Source organism: Rhinolophus ferrumequinum, chromosome 20, assembly GCF_004115265.2.
Source record: "Rhinolophus ferrumequinum isolate MPI-CBG mRhiFer1 chromosome 20, mRhiFer1_v1.p, whole genome shotgun sequence".
In the NCBI taxonomy this organism is placed as follows: Eukaryota; Metazoa; Chordata; class Mammalia; order Chiroptera; family Rhinolophidae; genus Rhinolophus; species Rhinolophus ferrumequinum.
Genome location: NC_046303.1, coordinates 4,489,702 through 4,512,281, shown reverse-complemented (window position 1 = coordinate 4,512,281; position 22,580 = coordinate 4,489,702). Strand labels below are relative to the sequence as shown.

The 22,580-nt window shown below is 44.5% G+C and overlaps 1 protein-coding gene across 4 annotated transcripts in view; it reads right to left on the bottom strand.

Moving 5' to 3' along the window:
• The window catches only part of EGFR (epidermal growth factor receptor), a 158,914-nt gene that overhangs the window by 47,146 nt on the left and 89,188 nt on the right, over window positions 1-22,580 (bottom strand). For 3 of the 4 annotated variants that reach the window (XM_033088188.1, XM_033088189.1, XM_033088190.1), the window contains exons 2-4: window positions 4,075-4,226; window positions 3,034-3,217; window positions 411-545 (exon numbers count right to left, since the gene is read on the bottom strand). In XM_033088188.1, coding sequence (XP_032944079.1) covers window positions 411-545; window positions 3,034-3,217; window positions 4,075-4,226 — 471 coding nt within the window. Of the gene's footprint in view, window positions 1-410; window positions 546-3,033; window positions 3,218-4,074; window positions 4,227-5,585; window positions 5,605-22,580 lie in introns of those variants that run through there. The other variant, XM_033088191.1, reaches the window with a different exon arrangement.

Sequence of the window (22,580 nt, the reverse complement as noted above, 5' to 3'; positions counted from 1 at the left end):
GAGAAAGACACAGAGAGGAAAGAGCAAAAGTCATACGTAGAAATGTTCAAAGTGATTGTGTCTGTATAGAGCTATCATGTTATTTTTACATGTTACCTAACCTTCCCCATATTTTTCAAATTTCTATTACAAGCATGTGAGAAGCTTATAAAAGGAAAAGACTTAAAAATGCTTAATGGCACCTTAATGGTCACAGAGGAAAACATTTGCCAACCAGTGAATTCAAGGTCTGCCTATAACTCCGCCTTCAGCAGGTCTCCTCTAGTGGGCAGATCCTTTGTTTACTGTTCTTTGTTTCAGATTAATGTGCCCTCTCGTAACTTGGCCTTCTCTCCCGCCGCCCCACCACTCTACAGCTCCGCCCCCAGCCCAGGAGCTGGAGGCAGCAGGGACGCTTGTGGAATACTTACAGCTGTCCAGTTGGTTCTGAAAGTCCATCGACATATTGCTCAGAAAACTGCTGTCGACAATGTCCGACCACTGGATGGTGTCCATGTTGCAGAGGACAGGATTATTATTGAATCGCACGGCGCCTTGCAGGATTTCTGTGTGAGGAAGGAACCCGAGTGAGCACAACTGTCGTCCCTTCCAAGCTCTTGCGAAGCAGGCATGCATTTCTTTACATGTTGAACTCAGCTAAAAAGGTGCGAGTGTACAAGCGAGACCCCCCCACAGAACTTCTGTGGGGCAGATGGAACACGAGTTGAGGACAGTGCCGTGCCGTGGAGGAGCTCAGTTCTCCCCTGCATTGGGTCTTTGAACAAACGAATGACCAGGATGTAGAAGTATAGGGAGGAAGGAAGGTAAATGCTTGAGTCGGGGGACACGGCATTCAGTGAGTTTGTGTTTCCTGGGAGGCTGATCCAGGCTGCACTGGAATGACCATATGATGTCGATATCTGAAGCGGTCGAGGGGGCAGGAAGGGCGGAGGCCATCACTAGCATGGTGGGCTGGGAAGGCCAGGAGACGGTGGTAACGCTGGGAGGGGTGTGCGAGTGACGTGAGGCAAGAAGGATCTGTATGTGTGACGAAGAGACAGGGCAGACACAGGAATGCAGAGGACATAGAAGATGGAACGATTGTTTCAAAGGAACAAGTGATAGGACGTGAAAAATCAAGGGTGATAACAAACAAAAAACATCAAGCCAGAGAAAAGGGAGAGCATTGTATCAAGGACGTGAAATGTAACTTCTACTGAATGACTTAGATGCGCAAAATACTGTAGCAAGTTCTGTGTGGGGTCTGCAAACAGGAATCAGACATGTTGGCTTCTAAGACCGGACACGCATGGGGAGACAGAAAGAACACACAGTGACCGAGCTCACGCCCACAGGAGGCCACGGCACACGGCGGGGTGAGGCACTGTGCTGGTTGATTTATACGCATTATCTGTGTTAATCCTCGCAATGGTCCTACGACTGTCTGTAATTTAAAGACAGATACATAAATAGTGCCCACCAATCCGCAGGCAGGGAATGCATGTACCACATGCACAAAGCACCAACGTGGAAAATGAACGGTTCTCCCCAGGGAGATCTCTGAGGCTGCTGGAAAGAATGACATTTCCCGGGAGGCTGACAGGAGCGGCCTGTAGAGGAAAACGCAGGGAGAGTACCGGGGCCTTGAGGAAGCCAGAGTCAGGGCAGAGGCACCGATGCTGGAATGGTGGGCAGGTTCTTCAGTGCATGGTGGAGAATAAAGGAATCACAGAGGCGGGCTGGGAGGTCAGAAAAGGACAAAATGTGGAGCTTTGGATGTGAAGTCAGAGATGACAGCAGGATAATCAAGTGACAATATTCACTTGGGATGGAGCCACAGTCAAGTGGATGAGACTCTGACAAGAGGTCAGAACTGGAAATACAGAATAGGGATGTCAAGACTGCTGTGACAATTAGGACAACGGACCAAGATACCAAGAAAGGCAGTGTAGGAGGGAGGTTGAGGTGGGGCTTTACAGAGCACCTGCCTTCGGCACTTTTGAGAAGGAAAGGTGCTGGAGGACACAGGTACCCCCGCCTGGCAGCTCAGAAGAGAAAGAGGTAATCCACAGGCAGTCATCCTTTAATTTTTACTTTCAACACTTAATGACTGCTCCCTTTGTGACAGGCACTGGGTTAATTATCAATAACAGTATGTAACTAATATTAAATAATCTACATAAAAGAATTATTTAATAACATTAATTTGAATTTATACAACTCCAATACCAACAACAGAAATAGGTCCTACGTGCCTTATCTACAGTAATTCAGAATTGCACAGCACACGAGAAGGGCGAGGGATCTGAGGACAGAGATTTACTTTTCTAACTAGTTTGGGACCTTTGGAAGGTTCCTTTGCCACCATTTCTTTATTTGTAAAATGGCAGTGTCACACCTGCTTCAAAGGAAGGTTGTGGCATTAAATGAAGTGACCCATTTAACATGCCTGGCACTGCACTGGCCATAGAGAGAGGGCACAGTCACTGATATCTTCAATTTTTAAAAAAAAATCAATTTCGTATCTCTTTCATCATCTTCCATATTTCCTTCCACACAACTCTCACACGTGTTCTAGTCATAAGAATTCAATTCAAACTCTCCTGTAATACCTTTCCTCTCCTTACTCTGAACATGGTTTCAAACAGAGGTTGATTTTTAATGTACGTCCCTTACACCTGAGGTCAGGTAATAAGACTGATAGTTTATTCACTCCCTAGACACCCAAAGTCTGCTTTCCAGTCCAGGTTGTCTGGTCATACTCTCTTCTTCCCAGAACCTTTCTAATTTCCTACTAACTCACTGGATATTTTTCTGTGAACACTGGAGAACCAGTACCTGGCTTACATCTTCCCTTCCCATCTCATTGTTTTCCATCTTTTTGGGAACTTCCACGTGCTGTATCTTGCACATGGTTGTCACGCAACACATTTGTACTTGATGAGTAAAAGTCTTCTCTGAGTGGAACTGAGAAAAGTGACAGGTTCGCTGAATCTCAACCAAGTGGCTGTCTGCGTTTACACATTCACAGCCCCCCATGCCCTGGACTCTCACCCTGTAAGTTTCTCATGGGCAGCTCCCTCAGTCCTGTTTTGTTTGCACCGTAGTTGGATAAGACTGATAAGGCATGGGTGTTTTCAAAGAGCACATTTCCTCGGATGATCTGTAGGTTTTCCAAAGGAATCCTCTCCACTACGTTGAGGGCAATGAGGACGTAGCCGGCAACCTCCTGGATGGTCTAGGAGACAAAACGTGAACACGTTATTTCTCTTTTGAGGAGCTTGGGAAGGCAAAGTCTAAAATGGGTCCAGAGAGCCCAGGACACCTAACTGAACCATGCACTCGAGTGACTGACAAATGTAAAGCACACAGATGGTTACAGCTGAGGGTACGGGAGGTGATGGGATTCGTGGCGATTCCTGCCCTTGTGTCTCTCCAGCCTGCTGGCGGTAATGAAGGGCGATGAGCACTATTTAGGAATTCTGTGACTCTCGTTTTGCCTGGCGGTCAACACACTCAGATGAAAATGCAAGTGCTTTATTAATTTATTTTGTATCTGTCTTGCCTGCTTTCTCACTGAAACACACACACACACACACACACCCACCAGAGGTAGGCCAATCCAATCCAAAGTTCAACTACCATCAAACTCTGAGGGCTTCAGAGATGGCTAGAGCCTACTGCAAAATATTCTGGAATTTTGTGAACTGGTTGTTAAACTCCTTGTAGCTGGAAATCAACAATGGTGGGAGTATTTACACCAAGGAAATGGGCAGATGCTACAAAGCAGAGATTTTACAAAATGTAGAGCCAGTATTCCAGGATACCACAGCTGAAGCAATGGTTAAATGATTCATATCAGTGTCTATGATGATAGTGGAAGGCCAGCCTAGCCTGTTTCTCTTTGATATTCTTTTATAACTTGACACTATCTGGGAAAGTGGCCTTCTTATAAACTTGCATCTGTGGTTCCCTAGGACTTGAATTGCCACAGCAAAAGCAAATACACATCCACAGAAAGTCTACCAATGCCTTTATTTACTTATATTTACTTCAATTATGTTTGGGTAAGACAATCACATTCATTGAACTAACCTTTAAGAAGGAAAGGTCATAATTCCTTTGCATGTAAGTAATTTCCAAGTTCCCGAGGACCACCTCGCAGTTATTAAGCATCCTTTGGAGGCTCAGGAAGTGGTCTTCATAAGTGCCCAGCTGGGTAAGCTTGTTATTTGTACCTTGACAAACTGGGAGAGAGAGAGAGAGAGAGAGAGAGAGAGAGAGAGGGAGAGAGAGAGAGAGAGAGAGAGACCACATGAAATGCCAAGTAAAGTGGAAAACTAAAACAAAACAATATTCACAAACTTCAACTAACTTGGTGTGCTTCAGTGACTTACAATGTTAAATATGGTCAAAGGTCATTTAAGGCAAACGTGACAAAAAAAAATGATTCAGTGCCTATAAGGTGCAGTTCATCCCTGCAGCGCATGGACTTGTTTAAAAATGTTACAGATTCAAAGGGAAATAGATGGAAGTCTATGGCAATCTTTAAGATAAAATAGTCTGTAAGAGCTTTAGTAGGCAAAAAACACACATCACGAGGCATATAAATAATATAATTACAATGTTGAGTTAATAACTATGTAATAAACTTTTTACTTTGCAAACAGACAGCATGTCACATGTGTGTCTAAAGAATATTTATGAACGCAATACACACTAGGCAATATATTCTGACCACATTGTACAACCTAAAATCAATGACGAGAAGGTAAATTAGAACCTGGCTGGCTGGAGATTAAAAATATTCTTCTAAACGAGTGCCTCAAAGGATAAACCAAAGGTCTAATTATATAAAATTTAGCAAGTAGCAAAATGAAAGTGTACATTTAAAAACACGTTCAGCAACTGAGAAACCAACGCGTCCTTCTATGTGTCCACACTCCGTGCAAATCCACCCCACACAGGTGGAGTTTCAATTGCTTTGTGTCCCCGCCAGTACACAACCTGAGCATACCCAGCTCCCTAATGTTCTAAGGTATCAAACTCAATCCAAAAAAAAAAAAAAAAAAAAAATTGAATTAGGGGACAAAGGTAGACTCTGGAAATACCCTTGGTAGCAGTCTGTGTTTAAAAGCCAAGGATTATAATAAAGTCATATTTACAGACCCAGCTCTTTAAAGGCATGTTTAGGCAGGCATAACAAAACAAAGAGGTTTGGGGCTTTTGAAGCACGGAGCTTGTTAAGGGACTATACTTTGAACCAAAATTATCATCAGAGTGAAGAAATATGGCCTCTGGCTTTGGAGGTGAGATTCAGAACTGGCCGGGTCCTTCCCCGTCTGCACCACCGCAATCAGTAAGCAGGTGGCTGGGTACACAGACAAGGCCAAAGTCAACAGGCAGGTACTTTCTTCGGGAACTCTTTCTACTGTACGTTGCTGTGATATAGGCTCCTTTGTTCCCCCTCTATGGAAATTATTCTGAAGAGTGTCATCTGACGATCGGCCCTTGTCTTTCGGTGTCACAGCAGAAAGCACACGTTCAGACACTACATAACCAACACAAAGCATTCACGCCAGCATTAGATATGAAGCAATCTTCACCTCCTTTTTGATTCTATGGGGATTTCCCTCTTCTCCCATTTTGTGGTCTCATTCAAATTCGATGGCAGAGAGAACTGTCACATGGGAACTAGGAGAGTAGACAAGATGAAGTCCCTATCTACCAGCCCCAGGGGCAGCATGGTTGATTCCATAATTCTTCCAAGCGTAACACTGGGCTGACCTAACACCTCTGGGCTGCTTTCTCCCAGGACCATGGGCTGCTTTGATGGCAGCCTCAAGTGGGAACTGTTGTACACAGTTGGCGGCAATGCATGCCGATGGGTCCAGATTGGTTTCCCAATCCTCAGGTCCTTAAGGGTGCCACCACCGATATGGGCACAGGGTTTTGTCAATAGCGCGTGACCTTTCAGTTGGCACACCTTGGAACATAAATTGCTTTTCTCGCTGACAGACCATGGTCTCTAAATTTCAGCCTAACGGATTGGCTGTGGTGGAGGTAGCCACACGTACAGGTCATGACCTTTGCGCCAGCCAGGTGAACAGGGTCAACTAGAACTTAGGGCTGCAGCACACTTCAGTATACAGAGGGATGGAAACAGTAACAGTGGCTTTCATTTTAAACCATCAAGGATATCAGCTTGTAAGTCTCTCCCAGCTGAACCAAAGAATTTGTATTATTAAACCTGTGAGAAAAGAACCTGTGTCAGTGGAAAAGGAATAGGTGCCATGTAAGTTTAGCCATTGCATCATAGAAAAAATAATTTCAAAAAGACTGTACTTGTGCTTTCATTCATTCATTCAAAAAGTGATTGGCTCCACCTCGTGCAAATCTAAAGACAAATTCAACGGAATCAAGAGCAGCAGGCCCGGGGACACGAGCCTGACAAAGCCCTTAGTGTTTTGTCTTCAGATTTTATTGTGAAGACTCCTAAGTGTATAGAAAAGCGGAGAGAATGGTCTGCTGAACATCCTTATAGATCAGCATCTTGCTGTTTGTTCTGTCTTGTCTTTGATGCATTTTACAGTAAGGTACAGACATCAGTACGCTTCACCCAGGCATGCCTCCGATTACAGTTCAATATTAGCTTAGGGTTGTTGAGGTAACATGCACAAACTGAGATAATCAAGTTTGCACAAATGCACACACCCACGTAGCCCGCACGCCTCTCACGATACAGGAGACCGTCACCCTCGTAAGCTCCTCACGTCCCTCCCCAGGCCACCCCCACCCCCACACCATGACCCAGAGATGACTGGTGTCCACTTAGAACAGACGTGCGGGTTTTAGGACTTCATGTGGATGGGATCACGCAGCATTGCCTTTCTGTGGAAGTCCAGTTTCACAGAGCAGTGGTTTTGAGACTCATCCGTGTTGACATGTTGCACTCAAGCTTTTAGTGACAGATTCAGGCAAGTGTTTTGTGGGAAGTTACCTGCGTAATATCCTGGGAAATCTAGGGCTGATTTATGGCCTGTGTTATTCTTTTTCTCAAGAACACCCCAATTTATCTGGACTGAAAATAAAAGCAATCTGCCTCCGTTAAATCTTGAAGTGCCCTTGTTTTTACGGGGTAGGGCTGTCCTGTGTCATGATGGGGTATACACCTCTCTTTGCCCACAAGCCTGGGCAAATCTGAAATGCGGATTAAGATGCAACATGAAAAGAAGTTTCTCCAGATTTCCCCCAAATCCACTTACACACTTTTTGGAATTGCTTGAGTAAGTTTATAATTGTTTTAATTTGTTATTTTCTCAAACTACACATTAACGGTTACCAAAGTAGTCAGGTCCTGTGACTCTCTCCCCTTGGCTTCCGAAGCTGTCTCTGCCCGTTTTTATCCTTGCTTCATTTTCTGCAGAGCACCTCGGTTTGAAGCAGAAATCACATCCCACTGCAGCTCAGTCTCCTCTCAGCCCCCCTCACTGTCCCAGCCACACCCCGTTTCTCTCCAGCAAGCGCAGTGGTGCCCACTTCAGGGATGTCCCATCTAACAGCAGGGACGCTCTTCCATTTCTCCCAGATCTCTGCCTCTCTGTGTCCCTCTTATCACTGACATCCCAACTCAATGGTCACCCCTGCAGAACAGCCTGTTCAGGAACCAGATTAGCTTAAGTAGTTACCATTACATTCTGTCACATTACTCTGCTTCTTCTCCTGGTTGGCATTTATCACACTTAGAATGACTATTTGTTTGTGAATATGTAAATGTATGTGCTTGATTCGTACCTATAGTGGGGAGAGGTGGAATATGCATACGTCTATGTTCACACACGTATCGTTGGACTGACTGCTGTGATGTGTACACACATGTGCTTGCATTGTTATCAGACATGGAAGCACTGGTGGCCAAGTCTTGGATGATTTGACATGGGTCGCTGCCTTTCTTGTTTCCATGTGTCCGATGGAAGAGGCGGCGGCGGCAGGATGTGTCAGAAGAGCGTCGGTCCTTACAACTGTCTGCCTGCTCATTGTAAAGTCTTTCTAGTCTGGGTAACATATCTCATTAAGCTTTAAAAGCCAGAGGAGAAGGATGTTCTTTGCACTTTCATGCTGAAAGGGTTTAAGAAAATCTCAAATAAGATGATATTTACATAACAGATTTAAACATATTATAAGGAAAGACAGCATTCCAGAGGTGTCATTGTATCAGGACTTATCATTTCTTTTGCCTTACTGAAATTGTATCATGGTGGTAATTCCAAAATGTGTATGCATGTACATCTCAACTACGCACAGAAAGGTGACAGAAAGATGACACACCAAGTTGTTAACAATAGTATTTTATGAATAGTGAGGTTCTGGCTGTTTCTTTTATTTCTTCCTTATACGTTCTGCATTTTCAAATTTTCTATAGTGACTATATATTTTACAATAAAAAATTACTGAGGAGAAAGTTTACAAAAATCTGTGTTGAACAAGGGCAAAAGAAGGATATTTTAATAAAATACATTTAAAAAAAGAAAAAAAAAACAGAAAAAAATGAAACTATTAAGATCCTCAAAGTTTTGCCTTATTCATGATAAAAGGCTTTGTGATGGTATTTAAAAATTAGAAATAATTGACGAACAATGATGTACTACATACAGAAAGTGTTAGAAGGGCAAGTAACCAGCTGTAGTTTATTTACTTCATTATTGTTCAGAGTAGATGCATATGGCAGCTCCGGAAAAACACTATGCATTGCACAGAGAGGGCTTTGCTTCAAAAGGTGACGGATTTGAACAGTCCCCAAGTTGCATTTTTTCCCCTGATCTATAAATACATTTTTTAAAGTTGGTTTTGGGGAACACAGAGTGAATTTTTCCTATAGAACAATGTTATTAATTGTGATTACAGTACCAGACTAGCCTCTGAAACTAGTTTAACCCATGCAACAGTTTATAATCATAGGAAAGTAGAAAATCTACGGTTGAGTCATAATGAAATAATTAGGAAAACAATAAAAGTAAACACAAAGTAGTATTTAAATTTTCACTGTGGGTTGAATCAAAGGAAGGCTTTGTTGAGTGGAAAAAGCCTCAACATGACTGTGAAGATTTTCCTTGATTTTCTAAGGCTTTATATTTTGTCAGTAGTTCTCTACTGTATTTGATTTCATAAATAATAAACAGTTTTTCGCTTGCAGGTATACAAAACTGGTTGTCAAACTGAGTTTGAATCTACACTGCAACTTGGAAATGCACATGTAACAAATGCTCAAAAGACCTCTTAAATATTTGATAATTTGCCATGTGCATTATAATATGCCTACTGGACTAGACATGCCAAATTTTGGCATGTCCAACACAGCTGCAAACTAAAGTAACTCTAATTAAGTTAACAAGCAGAAGACTTTAAAATAACACCTCTTTTATTTCTGAGTTAGGGAAGAGAACACCCAAACTGGTTGATTTCTATCCCCAGGATTCTCCTCCTAGCCATTAAAATAATCCCAACCCAACCCAAGTTTATGATATTTAAAAAGATACACCGAGTAGAGTGAGGGTATCTTTTCATCTTGTGTCCACTCTCTTGGTATTAATTGGTTTTTCTGAGCCCAGAAAGGCCAGTGCTATGAGGGATGGTGGACTGTGCCCAGGGACATCATCAAACATCCCCCTACGTGTCAGATGAAGACTGTGACCATAGCATTATAGGATAAGCTCCATCCAGCCGACCTCTGGGACTCAGTGTTCTCCCTGGATGAAATGGGACCAACGTGACGTACGTGACGGTACTTGTGAGCCTTAATCAAATTGTAGGCATGGACGTGTTTCACAGACCACAGCTCTCTCTAAATATAAATGACGTCTGACACAGGCTTCACCACGGCAGCATTCACAGCCTCCAAAGTGTCGCAATCGATTTCTGCCTACGTGTCTTTAATGATACCAGAACATCCTCTCCCTCGCCCCCTAGGGATTTTTAAATTGTAAATGGACTCAGCAGCATTGATGAGCTGTGTTGAAATTTGGGAGACTTTAAAATTCTGAAATCAATGATATCACTTTTCATTATTATAGGATGTTGTCCAAAGAATGGTCCTAACAATAGAAATTAAAAACCTTATCACAGGACTGGCAATCTATTCCATTTTTTACAGGCAGTTGAATCGCAAGTAAATCAGAAATGAATTAGGCTTATTATTGGACTATCAGCAACTGATTTGGACTAGAAAGCTATACCCATCGATATTTTTTTATTCATTCAAGCCAATAAATTTCTTTTGAGTACCTGAATTGTGCCTGGCAACACAATTTGTCTTGGTGGCCAGTGTCTCTGAGGGTCTGTGTATCAAACACATGGACATGTACTGAACAAAAATTCATGCATGGGTGAATTATATATAGCCGATTATATACCAGCATCTGTATCGGGTTATAGAGAACCAGACCTAGATGTGGCTGGAGTATTTCTTAACTGAATATTGAGTGCTGAGCACACTGAAGAACAGAAGACTGGCTTTGCTTTACAATCTCTCTATGTGAAAATATAAACAAGAGTGAATTTAGTGTGTCTGGTTTTTCCTTTCTAGAGATATCATGACTAAGCTCCCCCTCTCTGGCCTGGGTTCTGTTTCCCTAATCTCTTAACTGGGGACTATTGCTCACTCACGCCTAGGGACTCTCTTCACATACAGGCATACTTTTCAGAGGATTCATACCACTTCCCTTCCAAAAGTCTATCGGCCAAACCATCCTTTGCCTGCACTGCAATTTTAGTGCTTCTGATCTGTGTCTTCGGAGCTCCGTTGCTCTCTCAGATGAGTACTCAGACCTACCAAGGCAGGCAGGGGAGTGCAGAGTCAAGAATGACAGTCGTACCTGACATTCTTAGTCAGTGCACAGTCACCCCCAGTTTTCCTCAAGAAGGCTACAGCTGATCCCTGTTCCTTGGACATGCGAGAGGCTTGAAGAGCGAGTTGCTCTCTGTTACCACTGAAGAAGCCACTGAAATAAGATGGGTTTGCCCATCGGGATAGTTGGCTGCAACCACAGAAAGCCAGAAGACTGGAAAGAATGGAGCAGTATCGTGTGTGTGTGTGTGTGTGTGTGTGTGTGTGTGTGTGTGTTTAGGGAGAAGGAGGTTGACAAAGATGTAGGAAATATAAAATTCCGAAGTGAGGTCAGTGTCCAAAACCAATGCTTGAAAACCAGGTTCAAAACCTGATTAAGTTTGATTCAACTCTGCCCTCTGTTTATTACCACCTTTCACATCTGCCTTAACTGGACCCCATTCAACAGAGAACCCGTGAGCAGGAAAGAGCATGAAAGGCTGCAGGTGGGAGGGAGCATGAGGTGAGGGGTCCACCCTTCCCGTGGCCCTAAGCATGCTGGTTGGCAACCTGCTGTTTCTTCCACTGCTTCTCATACGACAATGTAATGCTCCATCAAGATGCAGCTTTGCTCTTCCGAGATACGCCCTCACTCTATGTCATTCCCAGCACGGTGACGTGGAGGTAAAGTGAGGCAGGGCTAACAAGATTACACTCCACTGGGCACGGTCCCCACCCAACTCACACACCTTCCGTCCTGTATTCTCCTCAGGCTCATATGACTCACTCCCTAGGGACAAAGGCTGAGTAATAGTCCCCATCCTGGGCTGTTTACTGCTGGTTGAGTTGTCCCTCTCGAATTCATCTGAGTGCCATTCATGGCTGAAAACCATCACAGAAAGGTGCAGTCATTAGGTGTTGCTATGGCCACTCGGGAAGGGTTCATTCTACCCGTGCTCTGGGCCTGGGGAGGGCTGTTTGTTCTTTTGTTCTTTCACTTAGTCAACTAAAACATATTTAATAAAACAGCACATCGACAGCTGCCAAGAGTGAATCAGACGTACTCACCGCCCTGGAGGAGTAGATTAGCTCTTTGGGGAGATGACTTTACACATGAAATAATCACAGGACAACCCGAAGCCACGCAATGTAGACATGCTGCAGGAACACCATTCAGAAAAAGGAGAAATCACCAACCTCTGGTTGTCTGGGAGGAGACTGCAATATGCCTCATCACCGAGCAAATGAAAACCCCATACTTCATGTTCAGAGTCAAAGAGTAAGTTGCCCGCCCATGACAGGTGTCAGGCTTGGTGATTTCACCACACATGGTCCCACAATTTACCACACCAAGGAAATAGGTGTCTTCCATGTCTATGTTTTGTTTCCTGCGTCCCCCTTCTCCGGCTCACTGCCCATATTCTAACTTGGGATACAAGGGATCCTTTCTGGGTTTGTTTGTAGTTATGTATACGAATCACTTCTCCATCCATTCTTATTGAAGAAAATTTGGGGAAAGATTTCTAATGTGCAAGGAAATAAAGCTTTCCAGTCCAGAATGGGGGGAAGGAACTTTCCTTGTGAGTGTTTCTCTGCGGAGAGACTGTTCTAGGAGGCACTGCTTGTCACTGCACCCTAAGACGGTTTCTGTGTTCTTTTTAATGGTTTCTTCTATTACCCACTTTTAAAAGTGGGTAATAATAAACAAAGTAATAATAATAAAAGTGGGTTAAAAAAGAAAGTCTCTAATGCACAATTGTGTTGTATGGCTATGAGAGATAGCATTAGAGATAAGCAGACACACATTTAAATCAGTCTACCCATGAGCATTAGGAAAAAACACCACGCGCACAAATAGCCACTCTCTCCCCTACTCCCCAAAATCCAAAGCAAAGGACAACAATAAAAATCGAAACAGTGAGCAATCACTAAGACAGCAGGAGAGGGCCATTGCTCCAGTGTTTTCTTCTGAAAACAAAACTGCTCCCAGCACCCCTTGCTGCCCTCCCCCCGGTGGCCCCCACCCTGCTCAGGCCACGTCTACATCTAGTTCCTTATCGGGATCCATTTAGGGTCCCACCAAGCCCTTGCTGTGTGCAGACTTTCCAAGGGGCTCCTGCAGAAGCACAGGAAAGCCCGAGGTAATGTGCTGGGATGTCACAGAGGACGTGTGACGCTTTCCACGGGGGAACCAATAGGAGCAAGGGCAGATCTGGAATCTCCCCGTGAACATCAGACGTGGAACCATCAGTCCTGAAGGAGCAGGAAAATGAAGTGAAGCCCGTGGGAGGCAGGAGAATGCCCAGTCACTGTCTGGGGGTACTTGGGAAAGAAGTGGGGTGGGGTCAGCGCAGGGGACAAAGCTGACACCGCGAGGTTTCCACGCCGCCTGCACTCTGCGACTTCAGGCTGGGGTTTTCCCTGTGTGGTAGTCACTGCGTCCTTTTTGCCGCCGGGAACAAACGAGAAGCAGTGAAAGGAAGACAAATAATCTCCCTAAAGAGACTAGTGCCTTCATCATTTCACCAACGAGCAGAGTGTATTTCTTGCCTTTTTTTCCCCCCGCAAGACACAGAAATATGTCAGTCCTCAGCAGAACTATTTGAACTAACACTTCATGTTTTTTGTCATCTAGCATTTCAAAAATAAAACCAGGGGGTGGAAAAGGTAGAAAGCTAAGTCCCCAGCTGTTCTGACTATAGAACAATGAGCAAACTTTCACTGGCATCTGTCAATGACTGGTGAGTGGCCTTGGATCACAGCGGGGCTGAGAAGTCTGGTTCTACCACTACCGAGGCGACTTCTCCATCACATGGAGTCTCGTTTTTTTTCATCTACAAAACAGGGACACACTACACTGCGGGGAGGACTCTGTGACACGGCAGAACCTCTGGTCAAAGCACCTGACACATGGCAGACCCTTAATAATCAGCATTGTGACCCGAATCTGAATGCAACATGGAGTGGATCCCAGGGGAATGAATTGTTTTCTTCCTTCCAAGCACTTTCAGAGCCTGACCCCTTCTGCCCTCTGCTCACACTGCTGTGTGTGGGCCTGGCGAGCAGCCATGAGCTTTTGCCACTTCGGGAGGGACAGCTGGCGCTGACCACAGCTAACCGGCCTGCCTTGGTCCCAGGGACGAGCTTACGGCTTGAAAGGAAGGCAGCTGGACCCGTTTCTGACCAGGGAGCCGTGCCGGGCACTTAAAGCGAAGGAAGCCACACCTATCGTGCGCCTTTTAGAAGAATTCCCTAAAGAGAACTCCCAGGTGGCTGCTTAGAACATTCTCTACTGTTGTTATTTTTCATTTAGAAAAAGGCCTCTCCTGACCCTTTGTGGTGGTTTCATAAGTGTAGTTAGATTTGTGGGCTGTGTGTATGCACGTGTTTTTATTTAATGCTTGTTTTAAAATGTTTTTTTTTTTTCACTTATTCCTACTTGACTTTAATATTCCTCTTACACTTCATTTTAAAATGGGAAAAGGAAGTCGCAGGGCAAAGAGCTGACTTGGAGGACAGACCTTGTCTTCAAGGGGGAGGCCTGAAGCCGCTCTCCCTGGTCAGCTCTGGGCCCGAAACCCACTTCCTGGCTTTGTTGACCAGGAAAGACTAACTCAAAAGTCACTGACAACTACTTGGTTCACTCAGGAGACGCCGAACCAAGTTTCTGCCACAGAAGAATCTTAGTTTGGGCTCAGAAATATTGTTTCTAGAACACGCAAGCCCCTCTATGAGGACAGCTTTCAATTAAAAGTAACATTTCTCATACATCACCATTTGCTGTTAGATGGTCACCTGCCTGAAAAAACAAAGTGAATGGGCAGTGCCAACCAGAGCTGGCCCCTTGCTGCCACAGGTCGAAGTCTAGGGAACAGAGACCAAAGCCTCCTTTATGACGTTCCAGAGCAGGGCTGGCAAACCTTTTCTGAACAGATCCGGGGAAGACATTTTCAGGTTTGCAGATCATATGGTCTCTGCCACAGCCACTCGACTCTGGTGCCATCAGTGTGAAAGCAGTCAGACAAAAAGCACATGAGTGGGCAGGACGCCGTCATGTGCCAATAAAGCTTCAGTTGCAAAAACAGGTGGCAGCTGGATTGGACCCTTGGGTTGTACTTTGCCAACCTCTAGGCCTAACGGCAGGTCAGGAGCTACAGACAGTGCCTACTTCACGATGGTTCAACTTAGGATTTTTCAACTTGACGATGGTGTGAAAGCAATGTGCATTCAGTTAGAAACCATACTTTGAATTTTGAATTTTGATCTTGCCCCAGACTAGCGATATGGGGTACATACTCTCTGGTGATGTGGGGTGGCAAGGCGAGCTGGGCCACCACAAGGGTCAACGACCGATACCCTACAATGTGCTGTGTTGCCAGTGTTTTCATGGATATTGTGTTCTGAGCCCATTTAAGGTGGGCCAAGCTAAGCTACGATGTTTGGTAGGTGAGGTGTATTAAATGCGTTTTTGACATGTTGCTTTCAACGTAGGATGGGTTTACGTAGCCATAATCCCATTGTCAGTTGAGGAATATCTCTATAGCATTAGAAGTCCCTTTATCTTATACTTTCTAGAAGGTAAACCTGGTTAAGCGATTCATTTTCCTTCAAGGCCAAACTCTAAAAGGGTTTTATTAGGGTTAAGAGCCTCCTACTTCATCATCAGCTAAACTGAGTCATTGAAGACACAAGCACTGACAACAGACAGAGAGCTGCAGGGGTTGGGGGCTGTTACTTAGGTGTGTTCTGTGTGCGGGCCGTCGCGGCTCTGTGCGAGGCATCATTTACTTTTAAAATCGGATATCTGACTCTCTATCCCCATGATATCCAGGAATCATGGCTTCCTACATCCATGACAAACGGTTGTCCAGTCCTGGTTGTCCGTCCTGAGTGACTAAGAGTTTTAGTCTTGCTCAGAGTGTGGCAAGCAGTCCACGCTTGTACCGGGGGTGCCCCAAAAATGTATCCAAGTGGACACTTTGGTCAACGTTGTTCAAGCAGTAGTTTGCCATCATCAGAAGTATCTGGACTCTGACGGTAACCACTTTGAGCACCTCTTGTAATTGCAGAAGTCAAATGTGACTTGTATTCATCTTTTGTTATCGGTATAGATTGAGTATTACAATTTTAATACAGTTTTCCTTTCTTAAAATGTGTGTACATTGTTTTGGCACCCTCTGTACTTACAGTTCTGTCACAGAATTATTCCTTACGTTGATCTGAAGCTAGTCCACTGATCGTTTCCTCTGGCTTAACAGAGAGGCAACTCACTTCTCTTCCACCTCACAGCCCTGCAGGTTCTTGACGACAACGTTTCTCACCGCCACCCTCACTCCACTGCTGCCCCCGTGTCCCCCTCCTCCTCTACACTCTTGGGAAATCCATGTGACAATCGCCAGAAAGACACCCATCCAGCCCCTCTCTCTGGCTTCCTCTGCCCTGTGGCTGTCTCTTATGGATTTGCATTTGCTGATTCTTGGGTGGTGACAGCGTTCTGCTGTTTCAGGGCACATTTTGTCTGTTTAAAGAATAATATGTCATTTGAGAACAACAGCAAAGATTTTGTTTCCTTTGGCGTCCCTTTAGTTCATTACGCTGAGAAAGTAAGCAAGCCATAAAAGATGAGTAAATGTTGCCAAGTTACTGAAATAACTGCATTAACATCATATATAAGTTTTTCAGCAGACTTGGTTCACTTTTTTTTTAAGGATTAATAACTAATATGGCAGTTGAGCAATGGAAATGGAATCCCACTGAGTCTATTAATAGTAGGGCTGACGGTAAATTCCTCTGAAGCTGGATGAGAAAGTATTTTTCCTTGCTTGGTCTCTTAGGTTTTAGTTTCTATCACACCCTGCTAGCCTAATAGAATTAGATTTGCTACTGACTGGAGATACAAAATTCTGTTGTCCAAAGCCCATTTTCCGATTGAATGTATTTGAGATTTAAACAGAGTGATGTCTTCCAAAAACGTGAGTCTTTTGGAATAATAGACAAGAAAACACATCACTGCCCTTGTTTCATGATTGATGATTGTCCAAGAGAACACATAGAAGTAACTCACGTAGGTGATTTGCAAAACATATTCCCTATCTTCTTTTGAAAAAAATCCTACCTTCAACTTTCCTCTTATTTTTTATCTTGCTTCCAGAAAACATTCTCTTCTTTGTTGAGCTTTCTTTTAGAGCCTTCACTTTCAAGTGCAATGATGATGGTAAAATGGCTCCATTGTGACAATAATTCTAGGTCAAAGAATATGGGAGTGGATTTTCTTCTCTCTTAGCAAGAAACTATTTGACTTCCCCCTCCACCCCCGGCCCCCCCACTTTGGGCACACTTAGAGCCTAATCTCCAGGAGCCATCCATGCTGCTTGGGACCAACAGAAGTGTCTTTCAAAATGCAGCTACTGTTAAGTTACAAGGCTTTTACTAAGATGCTGTGCAATGAAAGATGCCTCATCCATCTGCTGTGACTACATCTAGGAGACTCCAGGTAATTAAAGGAGAGGAGTGGAGTGATGGGGCCGGAGCCAAGTCACTGGGTCTAGAAAACCACTACAGATGAAAGCTGCTGGCCCCTACGGTATGTCTGAGTACCAAATCCAGGCACGGCAGTTCACTCCAGGAGATGGGAAAGTTTTTTATTTGTTCTTGTGCCAGCCCTGGCTTCTCTGGCTGTCCCATTCAATCTGACAGAACATGTTGATGGAGATAAAGTCATTCCTGGCACGCTGGGGCTCTGCATGTCCCTGCACGGCCAGTGCTGTGTGAGGATGGTGTCCCATGGCCTCTTAAATGGCTGGGAGGCCAAGGTCTAGTGTGGTAGATGTATTTCAATGGGTTGGCAATCTGTAGTCTAAAGTGCTTTCTTTGTTTGTTTTGCTTTTTAAGCTGCCTATCTGGTTATTGAAGCCAGTAAGGAGAGAAGTGAAAACGGTGATGTGTGCTTCATGTCTTAACTGAACGTGTCCTTGAGCTGCTTATTCTGGCACATGTCAAATCTTCAGGGGGCGGGAGTGGCAGAAGGGGTCAGTCCTAAGGGGCCGTAGGAGTGTCTTCCCGTGAACTAATTTCTACTCTGGTGAATGGCCACTCAAACCAGATTTTTTCCCCCCCTTGAAGCTGAGAAAGTTTTCCACACAAGCATTTCTTTGTAAGCTCAATTAACTTCTACAATAATTTGTGCTTTTAGTTTAAGAACTACAGATGTTGTGTGGGTGGTGGCGAGGGTGAGGGGGTGGGAAATGAGAGGATAAAGGAATAAGGTTATAGATGCCTCCCCCTTTGGAAAATGTGGTAACACTTTCTTCCATGGAAAAAGTACATCAATTTTTAGGATTACTGAAAAAATGTAAATCGTTTGTAGAACAAATAGAGAAAGCCACGGCTGTTGGGTTTGGGGGAGGCTAGGCTGGGCCATCTCCTAGCTTCCAGAGACCCGGATCTTTATGACATGATCATCTGGAATTGGAACTTTATGCTTGGAAACTGTCCAAAAGCCGGGTAGCAGAACCAGGCCACTCATCCATCCAATGCTAGCTCAATTTGCAAATGAAATACAAAACCCAAAATGTTAAATAATAGTTAGGAGTAAGTACGGATGTGCCAAGGAGTAGGGGAACTCTTATTAACTAGACAATCAGTCAATTTTCACTGGGGAATGGTTTTTACCATTAGAAATACACTAGCTCTCCTCTTACCCCCAAGTCTATTCACTTATGGTTTACTGTTGATTTGAGATTAAATGGGGGCATTTGGGTTTTGCTGGATGTTTGTGGCTATTTCATAGGACAATTCCTAAGCAAATTTTATACCCGAAACCCCACAATACTTTTCATACAGTAAATGCTATATTCATTATACATCCATCTGCTTACAAATAACATTTACAAACTGCTCTATAGTTTACACTCTTAAATAATCTAGATTTTCTAATTCATGTCTACCTAATACTCAAGCTATTTGAAAAAAAATAAACAAAAACAACCTAATGGGGAAGCTACTGAGACTCAAGCGCACGAGAATGAAGCCTCTTTTGATCTTTGTATGCACTTGACTTCTATGCCGGTAGTTAACCAGAGCCGGCCCAGGGGACAATTTCCTTCGTCCTTCATCCAGCAGGTATTCACTGAACACCTTCCCAATGTGCGTGGTGGCCAAGTGCACAGAGGCTGGCCATGGGGACAGAATGCTATCATGTTTAAACACATGGGTTCCAGCTCCAGATGTCCACCTGTGAACCAGCTCTGCGTGACTAGTGGTGTCACCTCGGGCAAATTATTTCTCCTCGCTGAGCCTTGCTCTCCTCATCTGCAAGAGGAGGGTAAAAAGTGTCCCCTTCCGGAGGTCACTGTAAGGATGAAGTTGTTAATATGTGTAAAACAGTGTCTGGCTCATGTAAGCGGTTAATGTCACCACCACTACCACCGTCGTCATCGTCATTGTCATTTTAGTGTTAGTGTGTGCCAGGCGACATGCAAGGGCCAGGAACACGGCACAGATGGGACGACACTGTTCCTGCCTCAGGAAGCTTACAATCCAGTGGGGAAGACTGACATTCACCAAATCATGGAATGATTCGGTAACTGGATTGCAGCTGTGCTCACGGCTGTGGGATGCTTTTGGAGTGTGGAAACCTGACCTCATCTGAGAAGCTATGGCACTGTTCCTTGAGGAATGGCCGTTCAGCTGAGCTCCTCAGGACAGGAAGAGTTTGGCCATGTGCGGGACGGGGCTTGGGGCTTTCCTGCAGGAGGAACTGTGATTATAGAAGGATCCATGGCAAGGCAGAAGTGTAGGAGAGAAGCTGGGAGAGCAGGAAGAAATGGGAAGCTGAAGGGCTTGTTGCTAAAGACTTTAGATTGCATTTTAAAAGAAACCGCTGACAGGTTCCCAACAAGGAGAAACATGCTCAGATGTGTGTTTTAAAAATACCTGCTGTGTTTTGGAGAAGGACCTAGGTGGCACCCAGAGTGGGCGTGTCTGGAAGAGTGAGATGCCAGGGGCCCTTGTGATGATGGAAATGTTCTGTGCCCTGCCTGTATCAATACCTGGTTGTGACATCGCAAGACGTTCCCATTGGGGAAAACTGGGCAAAAGGTACACGGGACTTCTCTGTACCATTTCTTACAATAACATGTGAATCGATACTTTTCTCAAAACAGAAAGGTTACATAACTTATTTAGGAGCACAAACTGTAAGGCAGAAGCCTTGCAAAGAACTGCGATCGCTAGGTGTGTGCGAGTTTTGTGGGAAGAGCCAACACCCTCATGCAGGAGCTCCCATTGCTAATGGTAACGAACTTGGCTTTTGGCAGTGTCCGGGTGGCAGGTGACTCTTCTAAGTGGAATGGATGGAGTTAGGCACAATAGCTTGTAAGTTTCAAATATTGTGATTTTTTTCCGCTTATAAAGACGGAAGCCATTATTTGTTTTAAAGCATGTGGTTTCAATGGTGCATAAATCAAGTGATTTACGACTAAGAATTATTTTCCTCTATACCATGTTACACCTTTGTAAAATTAAGTAATCTCCCTTTTCTAACTTCTTTTTTAAAAAGGGCTCGCTACCACGTGGAGAAGGGCCCAGAAGGCCTCCAGAGGGAGCGTGCAGGGACCAGTTAGGTGGCAGCAGGTGGTCTCGAGCTGGGAGACTCTGAGTGTGGCCCTCAGACTAGCAACAGCGGCCTGGCCCGGGACAGCCCGTTAGGAAGGAGGAGTCCCAGCCCATCAGGACTCACAGACTCGGCGTCTGCATCTGAACAAGATCCCCAGGAGAGGTCCCTGTACTGCACTTTCCCGGCACTGCACCAGAATGATGGCAGGATCCCACACCGCCCCAACAGGTGTTACGGAGTTGGAATCAATAGTCTTGGGATGGCTGCATTACAGAAGAATAGAAGAGCGTGGTGTCAGGAGCCATCGACCTTTGCAGGTAACTATCTGGAATGTTTGAGCCAGTCATGGCAGAAGGGAACATCGAAGGGCAGATTACAGGGGGAGACTTTGAGTTCAGCCTGGACAGGGCCGGAGGGGCTGCCAGCCTTGGACAGTGTGTGGTGCCCTTGCCAGGGCTGCAGATGTGAGCAGCACAGCCCAGGGACAATCAGGTGGTGACGGCTCCTGACCCTTCTCCTCTTGGGCTCCAGTCAACCAAGTGCATTGCCCACAAGGGGGCCATCCTCTGAGTCAGGTATCCCTGGTCCAAACCTACGTATAATAACAATGCGGATTTCATAAAAATGCCAACATCCATGGTGTTCGTATAGGCTCCTCTATAGTTTTCCATCCATAGGTTGCAGCCAAAGAATAGCATGAACACACCATAATTATAGAGCTTACATTTGCAATTTTGAAAATCTGAAAACATAGCAGCAGAGTCAAGCAAGTCTCCAGACGGCCCATTCCTTGTGTAGTATTCAGCCTCCATTTATTCCTTGCATAATATTCAGCCTCCATTTTCAATGATTAGGTCAATTTCAAGCCTAATGGGCCCAGACTAAAACGTGGTAGAGATTTTAAACATATTGCTATCAATCAAACATGCCGAAACAAAGCTTTTAGATTGGATTGAAGTAGTATGCAATGTCACAGGACATTTTGTGCCAATAGCACAGGGGGAGAAAGATCGACAAGTCCGGACATTTTAAAACCATGACTGATCTAGAAAGAAAACCTTTTCCTGTAATTTAAACTATAACTTTCTAGTTCGTATCTCTATTTATGTATCCTCCCTAATTAGATTTTAGAAAGACACACACACAGAGTTGTAATTCCATATGTGAGATGGGGAAGGTCACCTACTCTAGTTTTTCATCATGTTTCCCCCTCATTTTGATCCCTCTCTGCATCTTCTCCTACAGGCTTCCTTCTCAAAAGGTGCAACGTGGATTTGCACTGACACTCATATTGATGAGACACCGCAGCGCCGCAGTTCTCACAACGCGTCACGAAACGAAGCACGTGATCTCTGAGACGAAGGGCTGCAGGACGGTGGCCGCCCTGCCTGTGTGCACAGGTAGACTCTGAAAACATTTCACAAGGAGGCGCTTCAAGGAGGAAGAAATGCATTTTCCCACAGACTCTATACAAAAGCGGAAGGAAAGACCAAAAAGCTTGTGAGAAAAATACATCCTTTCTGGAACATACAACTTGGAGCAGAAATATGCAGTATTTCTAGTTGTTTCTGTAGGTTTGTTTTTAAAAGGAATGACTATGCTAATTACGATCAGTAAATTTTGAACGTAAATTGTTTTAGTTGTTTTAACAGACATCTATGTGCCCAGGAAGGCCTCTTTTATTCAACTTAGCTTTCATCGCACTGTCACATCATTCTATGAATTAACCTGAAACCTACTAGGTCACACCAGGAAGGTCGATAGCCACACATCACATTTTTTTCCAGACAAGAAATTTAAGACACAACCTGGTAAAATGAAGGAAGCGGGGATCATTTTCAGTGTGTTCTATAGCCAGCCAGTAGAGTAAACAATGATTTGTGACCTAGTCTTATGGTTTTTGCTGATCAGAGACCAGCCTAGTCATCCTTCTAAAATAACCCAGCAAGTGCCTTACTCTAATGAGAGCTTTGCATGGAAAGTGTAAACTATTGATTAACCAATCACTTCATCCATTCACCACCATTCACTGAATGCAAAGCACTGTGCCCTGAGGGAAAGCAGTCAATGGCAGAGGCAGAATGTGACATCCTCTAAAAGAAGTTAAAGCCACTGCTCAAACTGCTCATTGTCAGCGAAGAGAGGACAGAGGGCACTTAAACA